This window comes from Nannobrachium achirus (genome assembly GCF_963921795.1).
Source record: "Nannobrachium achirus genome assembly, chromosome: 14".
NCBI classification, from domain to species: domain Eukaryota; kingdom Metazoa; phylum Chordata; class Actinopteri; order Myctophiformes; family Myctophidae; genus Nannobrachium; species Nannobrachium achirus.
The window spans coordinates 29,527,485-29,544,808 of NC_137821.1; the positions used below are offsets into that span (position 1 = coordinate 29,527,485).

At 42.5% G+C, this 17,324-nt stretch overlaps 1 protein-coding gene across 1 annotated transcript in view; it reads right to left on the reverse strand.

Moving 5' to 3' along the window:
• LOC308298693 (glucosidase 2 subunit beta-like) overlaps window positions 1-17,324 on the reverse strand; it is a 205,762-nt gene that overhangs the window by 115,680 nt on the left and 72,758 nt on the right. Inside the window, exon 9 of the mRNA XM_080742338.1 lies at window positions 14,288-14,374. Coding sequence (XP_080598464.1) covers window positions 14,288-14,374 — 87 coding nt within the window. The remainder of the gene's footprint in view (window positions 1-14,287; window positions 14,375-17,324) is intronic.

Sequence of the window (17,324 nt, forward strand, 5' to 3'; positions counted from 1 at the left end):
TGTACACACATAACGAGCTGCGGTTGACTAAAGGGGTAAAGGAACTACTAAACGAGGAAAAATATGTGTTTTGCTTCCGGAAGCCAGCAGGCCAGGAAAGAGATACAGGGGAAGGTAAACAAGGAGATGTACAAGGCCAAATGCCAGTAGAAGGACAAGATACAGTCTACCCTGAATCAGTGTAATGCTAGGGTTTTAAACCAATTAAAGATCTATTTACTATATAGACCAGGGTTTCTCAAAGTGGGTGCGGTGGCCTAAGGACCCCCCAACCCCGCCCCCCACCCCCAACACTGGTCAAAGCAACAGGAGGTGATAAACCAGAGTGGCACGCTGGATCGTCTTTTATCTTGACTGCGTCGGTGGATGATGATGATGATGTGTATATGTGTGTAAAACCAACACTAATGACTGTCTCAACAGACGCAAAACTACAAATGCCCAGATGCTTGGCATCCTACAAGTACAAATGATGATGTTGTGTGGTGTTTCTTTATTGTCTTTTTAAATAATTATTTTATGTGTCAATTTAGTCATTTTCATTGCTCTAATATTGTGTGCCAAATTGTTCTATAGGCCTACTAGTTGACGTTTAAATCCAAAATCTTTTTTTGTGGCATTCACCCACATTATTTGGCAGTAATCAAGTTGTGATGGAATGGAACAAGTTAGAACAAGTTTAGTTCATTCAGGTGTTAAGTATTTCTGCACAGCCTTACCACTGCTAATGCCTGGCTCATTCTATTGACAATATTGTCGATGTGTTTTGATAGTCTGTTGTCAAGGGTGGTGCCCAGTAGCTTAGTTTCCTTTACTAAACCACTACTCAACCCAGCTGAGAGTAATTGTCTGCTCCCTCTTTCAACGCTCACAGGATAGATACCCAGGTGGTCCCATCATTGCGGAAAGCATGTGGTCCCACTACCCAAAGTCCCTAATCCATCCTCTCCTAACAACTACAGGCCCTAATTGGTGGTTAAATCACTTGAGGAGATTGTAAACCTACATTATCAACTCATGTACATACTGTAAGAAGGTCCAGGACAGGACCCAAAACAATTTGCTTGTCGCTCAGCAAGAGGAACAGCTGACACCATTGCACACATGCACAAGTCCCCTTTGCGGATTGCTTTTTATACAATCCACCCACAAATTCTGGGTGACAGACTGAAATAGTAGGTTGGATTGTACTGGATTTTGAAGAAGAAAAAAAAAACATGTCAGAGGTTGACGCATCAACAATTTTACTTCACACCACAGAGCCGTGTACTGTCACCTTTCTTATATAATGTATTTTATAGAGACTGTTACGTTTGTGGATGACAGCACTGTGGTCAGCCTACTAGAGTGGGAGGCAGTCGAACACGGGCCGAAGTTCTAAATTACTTTGTCAACTGGTGTGACGGCATACTGTATGCATTTAGCCTAGGAGGAATTTACTTGTTGTTTTCATCAGTGCTCAGAGTCAACTCACTGAGTGCCGCGCTGCGAGCTTGTAGATCTGCTATTTTTGAAAAAAGTCGTGAAAATGTGTGCAAATCTTTGAATATATGTATTTTCAAAGCGAACGTTTGTAACTCAAATTTTGCTTCCCGGGGGTCCCTGGAACTAAATATTTTGAGATGGGGGTCCGTGGCCAAATAAATATCATTTTGGGGGTCCTTCACATGAAAAACTTTGAGAACCACTGACATAGTAGTCTCTCAAGAACAGACTAACTGAGCTCTATTTAAGTGAAAAGGACCTTTTCTTTGACGATGGCTGGCCAGATTGCTAACATAGAAACATAGGTTTTTCAAAAAATCTTAGAAGGATTCAAAAGACACTTATAGAATCGAGTAAAAATTCGAATTTTCACGATTTTTCAAAAATAGCAGATCTACAAGCTCGGAGCGCGGCACTCGGTGCCGCGCTGTGAGCTTGTATATCTGCTGTTTTTCAATAGTTAAAGCATAAAATAATGATACACTATATTGTGTACCCGTTTTAAATGAATTAAGAACGAGCAGGGAGCACACCAGCGCTTTCGGTGCATATTTCTGAACGTAACCAACAGCATCAGAGACCAAAGAGAAGATTTTAGGCACAAAGCTCCACCACCCACTCTATCTAGGATCAGAGGAGAGGAGATGCTGACGGTGTATAAATATCGTGCTCTTATTATAGATCACAAACTATCCTGGGACCAATGTGTTGATGCTATTTTTAAGGAAGGCCAACAACACATGTACTTTCTTAGACAGCTGAACATTTTACCTGCATGCCTCTGCTGGAGGCTAGACGTCTATGAGGGAGTCTGGGTGTGTGTCTGTGACTGGGTCCATGTGTCCCGATCTGATCTTGCAAAACGCTGGACCATCTTGTTTAACGGCTCTACTGCCATATTTATTATTTATTTATTTGTGCTGGTGCCATCCAAAAGTAGCTTACCTTTGCGATGTTATAGAAAATTATCTATGGATTACTTCCAAACATGATGTTTACGTGTGGTGGAAATTTGAGAGCAGCGTTACGGGAGATGTTTTTACTGTACACACCCGCGCGACCCCTCATCAGCTTAAAGTGCTCAAACAAGGTAAAAGAACGAGCGTTCGTATTGGCTTTGCGCCACCGTCAGAATTGGGACGAGCGTTAACGCTTGAAGCAGTAAAAGAGTTAATTGAGTCACCATGGGAAAAAAATAGTTTTTTTTCCTATTGGTTTAGATTTTTGGGTATCTAGTATAGTGGTTCCCAAACTTTTTATCTTGTGACCCAAAAGAGATATCAGACGTTTTGCCCAGAACCCAAACTAGTGAATACAGCAGATCTACAAGCTCACAACGAGGCGCGATGTGAGCTTGTGTTATCCTTTGAGCCTTAGGGCCCTATTATGATCCAGGTCTTATGCTTTATGCCTTAACTTCTTTACCCTTTTTTCACTATTTTGAAAAACATTTTTAAATACTTCAAATGGTGATCTACATCTGCACGTTGTGAACTTGCAGATCAGCTATTTGAAATATTTAAAAAACAAAAACAAAATAGTAAAAAAAGGAAAAGAAGTTAAGGCATAAGGCATAAGACCTGGATCATAATAGGGCCCTTAATGTCTGACTGTATCACGTGCTGTTTACATTCCTGACCAATAAAGTACTCAATCAATCAATCATAGCACCTCAACCATCCCCCCCGCCATTTTTTTTTTCAAGAACTGCTGAGGCACCACAACAGTGACAAAGAACCACTGAAGAACGGCTGAAGCACTAACGTTTATTCATTTTTGCGTAGTGCTATGAGGGCATGACAATTGAGGCCGCACTCCCTGCACAGTCTACCTGCCTTTTCATTCAAACATAATTCTCTGTGTCCAAGAGTGGTGTGCCAACATAGTGAAAGCCTTCAAGCAGCCTGTTGTAGTGCTCCATAAAAATTAGCCGACACATGAAAGCAGAGCCTCGCTAAAAAAAAAAAAAAAGAAACGCATTTGATGGGTCTCTCCTCTTTCCAGCAGCTGCCGATGCGTTTTACGGATTAGGCACACACTGAGCATGGGCACCTGGGGGTATCTGTCCGCCGAGAGACAAACACGACCGATGAAAAAAGGGAGCACACATACCCTGAATGTGCTTAATTAATTGACAAGCAGATATCTTCTGAGTTTATAACCATCAAACAGACTTCACTTTGTGAAGTCTTTTTTTTTTTTTTTTACTTCCCCCAACACAGTCTGTTTGACTTACCCCGACACAATCCCCGCCAACCCATCTTCCCGGGCGACTTACTTATGGGACTTATCTTATAAATACAGCCCTAATCAAAATAAATGGCTAGGAGCTCTCGGGGAGTTGAAGGCTATACGCATTTACATCAGAAGAACTGATGCAATTTAAATTGCCGCCTGTGCACCCGACTTAAAGGACCTAACCGACAGAGAATCTAAACTTACGTAACACTTTTCACGCATGGATCGTTTTTATTTTATTTTTCTCCTATTCTGTTGTTCGGCTTGGCAGACCTACATTCGTGACAGCCAAGGAGGAGAGACGTGGCCTCCTTCTGTGCGTGCACTCGACTCAATTCCCTCAGCAGTATCCTGTAGATCCTGATGCACATGTGCGTGCGTGCGTGTGGGTGTGTGTGTGTGTGTGTGTGTGCGTGCGTGCGTGCGTGCGTGCGTGTGTGTGTGTGTGTGTAGCTTTCTAAATGCATATTTTTTGCACATATTTTAATTATTCAATGTGTGCCATGTGTTTTGTTTTCTGTCACTATGTGGCATCTGCAGGCCCTGCCAGAATGTACATAGTAAAATCCTCAGTGTTAACTCTGAGAGTGCTCAAATGCCCAAATGGACCCGTAAGGGTCATTTTGTACACTCTCAAGAGTATTTTTTTAAACACTCAGGATTTTTTGCGGTGTCGTGGCAGATCTCGGTGGCGTAGAGGGGCTACATCTGTGCGTGTGGCATGGAAGTCTGCTCCATCCACTGTTGGCGCTCTAGCCTAGCTGTTTCCGCTGGAAATGGGCCATCTAATTCAGTAGTCAGTGGCTCCGGGGGCACTCTTGTGGCAGGTCAGTGATGTGGAGCCGGGGTAAAAGGTTGTGATGGATCTGTAACCGCCACACAGCCCACGCCACTCTGAGGGACCGCGCTGAACTCCCAAGCCGCAAATCCCTCTGGACAGAGACGGAAGTACTGACACGGCTTCACGTTGGAAGATGTGATTTGAAGAGAAGCTGTCCTACTGTGTCTGAACCCACAGTGTAAACTTCTGCTGCGATTTATGATTCAGTCAGGCTATTGAGCCCTTGTGAAATGAGTGTCTTGTCTTTATCTGTAAGTAAGCATGTGGCCAAAGGTGTATACAGTAATTATAAAGTACTTACTAATAGTACAAAGTAAATTGTACAGGATAAGAAAATTATGTTCAATGCAAATATAAAGTAGAGTGAATTCATCCACTTTAAATGTCATTCACTTAATAGATTAAAATGTTTAATTGTCAATAATCTGACATCTTTTTAGCGATGGCAAGCATGACTAAAACTAATATCTGGCCATAGATCATCAGGTAGCGCCCCTTGGAGAGGGTGAAACCAGTTAAAAACGATATGCTTCACCCGGAGTCCCCCAGGGGTCTATGCTTGGTCCGCTCCTCTTTCTCTCTAAACACAAATTGCTGATCTACAATCTCACAGCTCGCAATCGCTGATTGTCCAGGGCCAGTGTAATAACTGGATGCGAGGGGCACTACAACTCCTGAACCTATATGAACCTATGCCAAGGGCCTGAAAACGTTGAAGACTCCTGACCTATGCTATTTTCGCCATATGTTCGCCCCCAGAATATAGGGATGCAAGCATTCACGTGGCAAAGCTATAATACACAGCCTAGCATTGCTGCTACTTTACTGTGAGAATAGGAATGTCAACAAACTACTGCACAAAAGTGCATGTGTTTTTGTGCGCCACTGGCCAACCCACTTAGATTGTGCCATGTTTGAGAAGTCGATGCCAGCAGCAGCAGGAGGAGGAAGTGGATCAAGGAAGTGGAGTGTGTGTGTGTGTGTGTGTGTGTGTGTGTGTGTGTGTGTGTGTGTGTGTGTGTGTGTGTGTGTGTGTGTGTGTGTGTGTGTGTGTGTGTTTTCGTGTGCGTGCGTGCGTGCGTGCGTGCGTGCGTGTGTGTGTGTGTGCGTGTGTGTGTGTGTGTGTGTGTGTGTGTGTGTGTGTGTGTGTGTGCGTGTGTGTGTGTGTGTGTGTGTGTGTGTTTTCGCGTGCGTGCGTGCGTGCGTGCGTGCGTGCGTGCGTGCGCGCTTCGTGAGAGGTAGAGTAATGACAGGCAAGAGAGGATGACTGGTGATGCAGTGACAGGGGAAGCGCCACAGATCTTGGGCCTCCGGCTAGGCAGCTGTGAGAAACTTCTCTCTCTCTCCCTTATTTCCTCCTCCTCTTCCACCCTCCCGCTGCAACACTGTTCAAACAGAGGACAAAGTCGCCCTGAGTGTTGTTTCTTTCCCCCCTCCTCCGATACCCATACAAGGCTGCTGCCACTTTATCATTCCGTCTCTCGGGCTCGCAGCGAAGGAGGTCGAATGAGTCAGCGTTGCGATTCGGAATTTCTTTATAGCGATGTTTTCCATTTTAATCGTACTCATGAAGAATTAAAAGAGGAAATAAAAATGAAATAACCTCACCTAGACAGAAGGAATCATCGCCTCATTTTCCCGCGATAACAAACTGTGATGTTTTATTTTGTTTTTTTACGTGAGCATAAAGCGCTGCATACAATTTGCCACCTTTTTAATCTATGAGTCATATTGGCTGAGAAAAGGTCACGGCTATAAATGGTAATACATCAGGTGAAAGGAGGCAACTATGCGATGAATCATTGTGATATAATTGAATACCACAATTATACACAATTATATGCAATTGTGCGCATAACTGAATTGATAATTGTGCTTTTTCAGAGAGGGAGGAAAAAGAACAGCGTGTTTTTTTGCATAGAGAACTTGGTGGAAATGTGTGAGATATAGATATCTAAGATCTTAACGTGATCACTTTCATGGAAAATCAATAACATGCGTGTTTGAGTGTGGTATATGTCTTTATGCATTGAAGTGGCAAACGCTACAAGACAGCTTGTCTCTCTCTCTCTCTCTCATCCATCTCAGGTGCACTCATGCCAACTTGGCTTCCCACCCGCTACATGTGACGGCGGCTGGTACTGCCGCACGGAGAGAGAGCTGGAACAAACAGGAACTAGAAAAGATGCAATTGGAAATTGCAAGTGGGGTTGCCTATTTATAACCAATCCTCAAGCTTGCACCACTCCCCCATTGATCTCTACAATGGTGACATCACAGAGAATCCTGCTTTCTGATTGGCTATGTTCACGCAATGTTTGTCTTTTGGACAAGAACAATACTAACTAGAAAGATGCAATTCTGTGAAATTGCAAGTGTGGTTGCCCTGACACGAGTCACTGGGAAATGTATTCCGTCTTACCATTATGTCCCTCAGTTACTATCAAAACCTCCACCGGCTGTCTGTCAGTTTATCACACTTTTGCCCTGCTCATATCTCCGCCACCGTTGCCCCGATCCAAGCCAAACTTTGCACACACACTCCTTGGCTGCCAAACCACAACCTCATTTCTCACATGGCCCTCTTCTAGCGCCACCATGAGGCCCATTCTTGCAAAACACATTTTTGGACACTGCTCCTACAGATTTGGCCCTAAAATCACACAAAGCGGTACACAGTATCTCTACAGTCATGTCATCAAAATGCATCTGTCCCATTTAGCGCCACCAAAACACATTTTTGGACACTGCTCCTACAGATTTTGCCCTAAAATCACGCAAAGCGATACACAGTATGTCTAAAGTCATGTCATCAACATGGATCTGTCCCATTTCCCATATTCCCTCCTGATTGGCTACCATTGCCTTCTAAAGTTTGTGTATGCTTATCTCCCGATTTAGGGAGTATTACTGGTCAATATTAAGCCCAAATCTAATTCTGAAAGGTGGGTACGGCAGTACTGTACGGTACAGTACATCAAGCAAAGCACACTGTTTATGAAATGAAATGAGTGTGAAATAGAGGTGGGGGGTGCGGTGGTACTGGCTGAATGGCAGACTATAGTGCACGATAGCATCGCTGAATCCTTGAACGTGCACACGCAAGCCAGCATTTTACCCTTACCCTCCATGAAATACAATTTGGAGGAAGGGAGGAAATGAAGGGTGCCTTCCAATAACAGCTAAGGTGGCTGTACCGTGAAGCCTGAGTTATATTTAGTTGCATATCGGTGTTGTGGGCTGCAACGTGTTGTGGGCATGTAGATCTGCTATTTTCAGTATAAGAAAGAATAAATCAGGCTAGGGAGTTGATTTGAACGTGAACCCGATGTCAGTTGCACTGATTTTGTACGTGGCAATAATGTCCCTGTCCAATGCAAAAAAAATTAACAAAAAAACATTCGCTTAAATATCTCAAAATCACAATGAAACTGCAGCTCTCACATTTATGATTCTTTTTTTTTATGTCAACAAGCCCAAGTACTCCCTCCTTTAACCCTGTGCATGTTGCAATCTGTACAAAAATGTATTTGTGGTGGTTGGCATGTGAACTAGATGGACAGGCAACTGTTGTCGAGTACCAGACGAGGGTGGAGTGAAAGACCCCAAAGAGAGATGGCTAAATGATCAGTCAGCCAGACGTTAAGTTGAAAGAACTGCTGTCTGTGACAGCAGTCCCCCAGGAAAGAGAGAGAGGAGGGGGGAAAGAGGCTAGGAGTGTCAGAACGACAGACCATAAAGGAAGGCAGCTTCCTAGTGGACACTGGCGTCTATCGACCTGTCAGCAGTCATCGCGTGCCACTCTGCCCTGCTCAGCAGAGTGAAACTGAGGCAATGTACTCCATGAAATATTCACCAAAGTTCCCTTTGCTTAAAAAAACAAGAAGGGCAGAGGGGACCTCTGCACTGATGGAGCGCTCAACCCCACCCCCCCAAAAAAAGAGAACAGCGCAAAGACCTGTACACAGCCTTCATCCGCCTCAGTGGGGTGCGAGCTACAGGGGAGCCAGGGGAAGGAAGCTGGCTCCTCTTAATAAGACATGAGCTCACCCAAAAACATGGTTTGGGAAATTTTGGGGGGTGTGTGTGTGGGGTTGAGGGGGTGGGGATTCATGCATGCGAGTGATTCATCACTACAGTAATCCAGTTGAACAGCATGAATCCTAGCGTTCCTATTATTTGGGGGCAAACATTCAGAGAAAATAGCTGATCCACAAGCTCACAACGAGCGTCGTCAGCTTGTAGATCAGCTATTGTAAGAGACTAGAGGGTCGCGGCCCTTCGGGCCGCTCACATCTAGTAAAAAAAAAAAAAAAAAAAAGGAAAAAAAAAAAAAAAAAAACGTAAAAAAAAATTAAAAAAAAGTTTAAAAAAAAAAAAAAAAAAAAAAAAACGTAAAAAAAAAAAAAAAAACTGAACTATTGTGCCGCAGCGCACGTTTCCGGTCAGACATATTTGACCGGCGGACTATTTTATACAGAGGCAAAATATGAGGGTAATAACGAATACAACTGTATACAGAGGTTTGGAAACGACATCTTGCAAAGGTGACATGGGTGTTTGAATTTTTAAGCTATATTTAGTACATATGTAGTACATCTTGGCCAAGTGGTTTGGTATTTAAGTTAGCGATACATGACCCGGAAGTAGATCACTTACTCTTTTGTAATATAAAGATGAAGCGTACCTAGTATAGAGCCCTGGGGAACTCCAAGTATATAAACGTAAGTAGGGTTTAAGTGAACAAAGTTTAAGTTGAACAAATACATTACAGTATAAACTGTAAAAGGAATCGGTTTGCACATGCACACATAGTTACTTTGAAAATGTGTCATAGATTGATTGTCTTAATCGTACCAGATCCAGAGTAGCTGAGTCTAGGGTTAATTGTACAATCCAGTATTCTCCCCTTAGCAGGGAATTTGAATCCATCGATCGAAAGAACTGGCACACTGTAGAATCTGGCCCAGGCCAGCAACATTTAATCACATCTCTCTGTCACAACACTTTGTGAGATTGTAGACCTGCATTGGTGTAGTAGAGGGAAATAGAGGGAAATACTAGCGGACCTAGTATAGCGCCCTGGGGGACCATATCAACTAAGTATAAAGGGTTTAAGTGGCTAACTTCACCACCCTGTATTGTCTACAAGAGACCACCCAATCTGAGACACCTTCTGGTGAGAAGCGACCTTCCACCGCTGACCCAGTCCCATTTCTACTGAATATTCCTCAGGGGAACTACAGCTGTGGTCACTGCACACGATGCAGTTTTACACACAAAGCCACTATTTATAGTGACATACAGGAAAACCTTTCATAACATGTAACACCAATAATGAGATATATATGCTCAAATGCCCATGTGGCTTGGCCTACATTGGAAAGACTACCAGACCACTTGAAACTAGGAAGTTATGTGGATCACAGGCAGGATCCATGTAGAAACTAGAAGCAGTGCTCTTCCAAGCACAGGTCTCCACCAGGTCAGGAAGGTTATTCTGGCCTCCTATTCTGGTAGCGTTATAATAGGCCAATGTGAAAATGGTGCCAGGTCTTCTTCGGCCTTTCACGGACGCTTTACAGACAGATGCTGCATGCATGATTTTGTTCCAAAAAATAGTTTTGCAAAAGTCGACCTAATGGTGGCGCTATAACAGGCCAATGTGAAAATCACTTAGCCAATCAGGATGGAATATATAATCAGGATATCGCAGAGATTTAATTTATCGTGATATGGTCCTCCGTCATGCACTGGGATCAATTCACCTTTTATTTGCCTAGCTGCATATCTGGTACCACAATCCTCTATAATTGGTAAAAGGTACTATTTTCCCCCTATCAAATGTCTTTGCCTAAAAATCTACCAGCTACAAGCTCACAATCTACAAGCTCACAACACGTCGCGTCACAACGTGACGCGTTGTGAGCTTCTAGATCTGCTATTTTTTGGCAAATGTTTTCACCCCCAGGATAATGGATAAGGATTTTGATTGTTGTGATAATATCGTAAATCGTGATTTCTTTTGTCATAATAATCGTGATATGACATTTTCATATCGTCCCATCCCTACTTACAACCTGGATAACGTCACTCAGAAAATTTACAAAACACAGGTTCACTTTGCTGGGATTCCTTGGATTGTGATACAAATCCACATGCAGTCTAGTCAGACTAGTTTTACTGCCATTTAGCATTTTCTTCTAAATGCACTTTTCGCTGCGACTCCGTCAGATTTTGTTCAAACCTCACACAAATCGGTACAAATTCTTTGGAGCCATGTGGTCAAGATGTATCAGTCAAATTTGAGTTTGCAGGCCCTGGTTAGGCAACCCGGCCTGGCAGAGACCGGCACACTTTTCTAGTTCATGTTCCTTTCTCGTTGTCCACGTCGTCGGTCTATTAATATCATCCACACACTGTCACAATACCTCTTCAAGACTGCTTTATCAGGAGATACTCATTTGGCCAAGCTGTCAACATGAGCATCCTCCAAGGTATCTCTTCACGTAAGGGGCCCGTTTATGAGCACTATCTTTATGTTTAGTGGCTATAAAGATGACAATTAGAGATCTCACTCTTTTTCATAAATGAGATGAATGACACAGGGTTAAAGGCAGAGCCAATTACCCTCACATAAGCTCTTCTTTTCCAAATACGGAGGCAGTTAGCTAGAGATGCGGGCACATATTTTCCTTGCGGAAGCCTGCAAGTCGCAAATCTAGCACATTATGAACCGTCTACCATCTGCACACAGGCTTTTTGGTTGCCACAATACTTGAAGCTTGTCACTGCAATGACAGCAAAGCATTTCATTATTTTAAATGTGACAATGCACCTTTGTAATTAATTTGCTTGCTGTTATACTAACTGCCAATACCCATTAGTTATTTGTATCGTGAGGCAGAGTGAGACATTCAGATAAAGACCTGAGATCAGCTGAGATCAGTTATTTATGTGTTTATAAATACTGTTTATACCGTTGGGGCATGGGGTCAAGGGAGTCAGGGGTTGGGTCTGGGTGTGTGGGATGCAACAGCCACTAGTGGATACAGTATACACCCTCCATGAACTCTATGTCATGTCATGTGTTTGAGTCCTGCAACATGCCAGTACAGCTGGCTTAATACTCTCCCATCACCAACACTTTGGAGAGATGGATGCTGGACGATAATTAGCTTCTAATTGGGATGGATGGAGAGACATGTTGAGTCATCGCCAGTATTTGGTTTGGAAACAGGGGCCTGCTGTCATGGCCACTGTTGTATCCCCTGCAGCCCTCGTCGCTGCGGTGACAGTTACGCAAGGGGCTGTAACATGGTGCGGAGTAAAAACGTGTCATTAGCTGCCACGGCTACCGCACAAGGCTTCAAACAGCACAATTAGAGCTGGGGGTCCACACAGTCCCTTTGTGTGTGTGAGAAAAGGTCAGATCTCTTGCCTACAGTATTAATATAATACATTCCTTTAGCCATTCAGGATGTTTTGATTCATGCATCTAAGAAAAAATGAGGAGGGTGGTGGTGAGCAGAGCATAGAGGAAGTGAGGCCACATTCAGTGTTATAAATATTAGATTATAAAACAGTATAAATACTGTATATCAGGATGTGACAGCGACGAGGCATCAGGTATTCAACACAGACGAACTGAGTTTGCAGACACGGGGGTGTGGAAACATTTGCATGTCAAAGAGGCCACCAAAGCTAGTCAAGAATAAACGTAAGCATTGCATTGACGTCTAAGCGGAATACAAAGACATTGAAGGACCCCGTCTTTAAGATGCCCGGGTGAAAATGTTATCGTCATTGTTTACTTTTCACAGGAATGTCTGCAGATTGCTCTCTACTTTTCGATAAAATATCACACACGGTTAGACTTAAAATTGTTCACGGCAGTGAAAAAACAAAAACACTGTATGTATGAGTTTTCATGAAAAGGGGGGTGCAAGAGATTACTCATACACCAGCAGTGAGATAAGTCAGTCGGATGGTGAAATCTAATCTGGAGACCAGTGTTTTTTTGTCTATGGAAATGACTGGCCTCTTATCTGACGTAGCTGGTTATTTGTTGCCGATTCTCTCAGTGGCTTAGTGAAGGGACTCAAACACCACTGCCCACAGATAGGCCACACTTTTGTACCCTCTCTCTCGCGCGCACTCTCATCTTTCTATCTGGATGAGAGGAAATGAAAGGATAGTATCTGGTACACAGTGAGCGAGCTGTGCCACGGCCATATTTTGTGCCCCATCGTATGACAACGAGAGATTCATCACGCTCCAACCCAAAACCCAATAGGCTGCCATGCAGTTCAGGGATTCTATGGTAATGCTGGCTCTCGTGCGGAAGGTGCAGTGAGGTGATGAATAGGTGGACAGGCCCATGAGATAAATGCAATACCTGTCATATCTGCTTATATAAGATGCACCAATGACCAGATGGACCTCGTTGCTTCCCTTTCAGGGTGAAAGGAAAAAGGAAACTAAAAATCACACCCAATGTGAAGTGAGCGGTGGTCGTGCTTGCACAACGTCTTCAATTGGTAATTGGTGATGTAATACAGGCTACACACACGCACATTGCTATGGCAAAACGCTGAGGAAAACACATTGCTATGGCAAAACGCTGAGGAAAAAGACTAGGATATAAGTATAGGATGTAATTGGTGATGTACTATGGCTACACACACACACATATTGCTATGGCAAAACGCTGAGGAAAACACATTGCTATGGCAAAACGCTGAGGAAAAGTGGCTAAAGACACACGCACAGCCACTCTTAGGAGCGGTTTACCACCGCTCAAAAAGATACAATTGTGGGAAATTGCAAATGTGGTTGCCTATTTATAGTTTGGATAGGCAAAATGTCATGTGAAGCTTGACCAATCCTCTGGAGGAGTAACATTTAGCCAACGAGGAAGCTGCATATAGTAGGGATGGGACGATACGCGATATTATCGTTTATCGTGATAAAAAACACTCATGATAATCGTATTGTGGAGATTTAATTTATCGCGATATCGTCCTCCATCATGCACTGGGATTAATTCATCTTTTATTTGCCGAGCTGCATATCCGGTATCACTTAAACCCTCTATAATTGCTAAAAGGTACTTGTAATATACGTACTTGATACAGTATTTTTGTTCATTCTTTATCAAATGTCTTTGCCAAAAAATAGCCGATCTACAAGCTCACAACGCGTCGCAATGCGACGCGTTGTGAGCTTGTAGATCTGCAATTTTTTGGTGAATGTTCCGCCCCAAGATAACAGATTTTGATTAAAGCGATAATATTGTCAATCGCAATTTTAATAATCGTGATATGAAATGTTCATATCGTCCCATCCCTAGCATATAGGTGACGTATAGTAACATTGCTAAATGTTACTCCGTAAACTTGGACCGAGAACGATAGAGTGTCGCCCTTCGGGCAACCACACTAATAATGGTGATGATCTTCAGTGTTTAAGAAAATGGCATAAGTGAAGCCCTTGGACTCAGGTGAGGGATATGGATTATAGTAACATCACAGGGACACGGGAAAGCATTTTTAGAGCCTATTTTAAGTATATGATATTCATTAAAAGGATACATAAATGCTGAAATAATAAAATGGAGAGCTGTAAAGGTGGTGAGGTGTGAGAGGAAAGTAGTTGGCAGAGAATTGGACTGGGTAGTCCTCGGGAAAACCAGGAGAGGAAATGAAGGATTATGAGGCTCACCTTGACACTGTCTCCGGTCCTGAGAACGTTCCAGAGCGTGTGCTGGAACCTGGAGAAGTCCATCTGGTGTTCTCCTGCCAGCAAAGCCTGGTGGGGGGGTAGACAATATACCAGAATAGATAGGGGTTGTAAACAAAAAAGGAATTCACAGACAAGACTTGAATTGCGTGCGTGCGTGCGTGCGTGCGTGCGTGCGTATGTGCTTTTTAGATGCCATTTTATTTATAGATTTATTTTGAGTATATAAATAATTTATACATTTTGTCCATTAATTTCTTTCCTTTAGGGATGCACGATATTGACATTTTGGCTGATATCCTAAACCAGATCAATCAATCAATACAGGTTTCCAGTAGGGTTTACCTTTACACCAGTAACTGTGATCATGCAGAAAAAACTGTGCATAATTAACAATAATGACAATAATAATAATATTAGTCAATCATAATGATAATTAAAATAATGCAATTTATTTTTAGTGCACTTTTCCTTCACAAGGAATCACAGACTGCTACAGAGTTTAAAAGAGAGAAAGATTCACGAAAGGTTAAAAACAGAATTGTGTCAAGCACAAAAGGATATCGCTGGGAATAATTACACAAAGTTTAACACAAGAACATTGCCTGATTTATTACGCCTACTGAACACTACACTCCATTTCCAAGTGTCTGCTTTCACTACTGAAGGAGATGAGCACTAATTAGTTAAAAAAAATTAGCAGAGTCAATGCCTTGAAATGTTAACAACACATTCAACGAGCACTTAATTAATGTGTCATAATATTGGTGCAAGATTTCGAGATTATCTTTATCAGCCCTTATATTGTGCATCCCTACCTTTAATCCATTTGGAGGACCAGGTTGCTGGCGTTTGAAAACAGAGGACACAGCAATGTATGAAATGCCAAAGAAGAAAGGTATATATTTCAGATAATTCAGTTGACATTTCTGTGATTCACTCACAGACACTCAAAGGGACTTCAAACAATCTCTGCAATAAAAACTAGAGCTAGGTGTGACAATCACACTCTCAGACTGTAACATGGACAGGTCTTTCTTTACAAAGGTCTGTTCACTGAATCACTGTACAATGGTATGAAACCTAGTCTGCAAAAGCACACGTACACTAGCCTACTGTACTTTGACGCATACACAAACAAAAGTGTACATTGTACATTCTTGTAACATAAATAAATAATATGCACCAAAAACATGCACCACAATCAGACATAGCCCCCTCACACACCTACCACGCACACTGGCACATAGCATCAAGACTGCACACAAATACTGTACACAAACATACACACATGTGTAAATGTATACGTACACATACATATACTGTGTATATAAACAATGTAAATAGTTATTTATACACATACTGTATACTGCACAGTGTGCACATACATGCGGATATTATTTAGAAGTAGGAACGATGCACATTGTACTGTACATGCGTGGCAATTTTTCTTACCATTGTTGTTGCTATTATTTATTATTTATTTGCTATTTTTGTTATGGCTGCTACAAGGTTGAGGAACCAAAACCAAAGGATTTTACTTGTGTGTACTCGTATACAAGAAGTAACAGTAAATATCTTGAATCTTGATTCACCCCTCACTCAAAAATAACTACTACTACAAACTTGTGCACACGTTTGCATTCTCACGTGCATTGCACAGTGCCTGCTGGCCCTGCAGGGTACAGGCTTAAAAAAAAATAAAGAAACACTGCCTTACATACAGTAGTAACTGATAGTAAAGCACACACCATCCATTTCCCATTCAGTTCCCTCTCCTAATGGCCCCAGTGCTATATCTGCTTATCTATTCCAGTCACTCTCTCATTAAATCAGCTTTTACGGCCAAACGCAGAACTTCACTGTGTATAGACGTCAAATACCATTCATCATAGAGAAGGCTTTCGTTATACAGATATACTGCATGTTTTAATTCAGCTGAGAACAAACACATCAGTCCTCCTATCTGAATAACACACAAAATATAGAAACAGGGGAAAGAGAGTGGATGTAATTGACAGACTAATGAATCTTCTACCTGCTGTTTGCACCTGAAATGGGAGCCAGTAAGGCATTGTCTACTAGTGTATGCCCAATCAAACCAAACCCTTGTGCTTGAAATGCTGAATATCGTCGCTGTCAGGCAGAAACCAGCTATGTCAATTTTTCTTTTTTTCTGGAACCGCTCAGGCCCAACCGCTGAAGAGGGCCGTCCCTTTTTTTCAAGCTATTTGGCAGGTGATTGGATGGGACCGTCTGTCTATCACAGTCTGGGTGTGCTAACTCACATTCAAGTATCTGACGATGTATAAAGTCACCGTACCAACTTTGATGAGGCAGTATTGTGTTGTTCTTTTTCTTTCTTTCTGAAAAGTTTATATTTTCGATATAGCTGGTTTCTGCCCGAGAATAGAGATATAATGCCACTGTACCGAGGTGAAAGAGGACATGGCTCACCTTGTTTAGTTATGTGCAGCAAGAGTAACTTGGAAGCAATTTTGGGAGTGATACACTGACCTTTTAGACACACATATATATAAGTTCAAGCACAACACACATGGACGTGGTGGATACTGTAAATCAGCATGAGTCACTTCTTTTGTGCTTTGATACAGCATTTTCAAGACCACAGATATGTTCGAAACGTGTCCACTTAAATCAGCACTGAAACTACTTTTGTAAAGGTCTTCAATGACATCCATCCACTGGACAATTGCAAAATTCCTGAATCTTCACCGGTGCATTCGACATGGTCGACCACGACACACTGCTAGACTGATTGGAAAACTGGGTGAGACTTTCTGGCACAGTAGTAAACTGGTTTGTATCCTATTTAAAGGACAGGGACAACTTTGTGTCTGGAGTGCCACTATTTCCACTTTCTTCTGTGATTTCTTTTGTATACTTGGTACAGCTGAGCAGCCACAGCCACGGAGGCAACGAGAGGAAGTGCACACCTGCTCAAGACCAGACTACTTTGTGTCTATAGGTAATCACACATCTGAGCAGACAGACATGA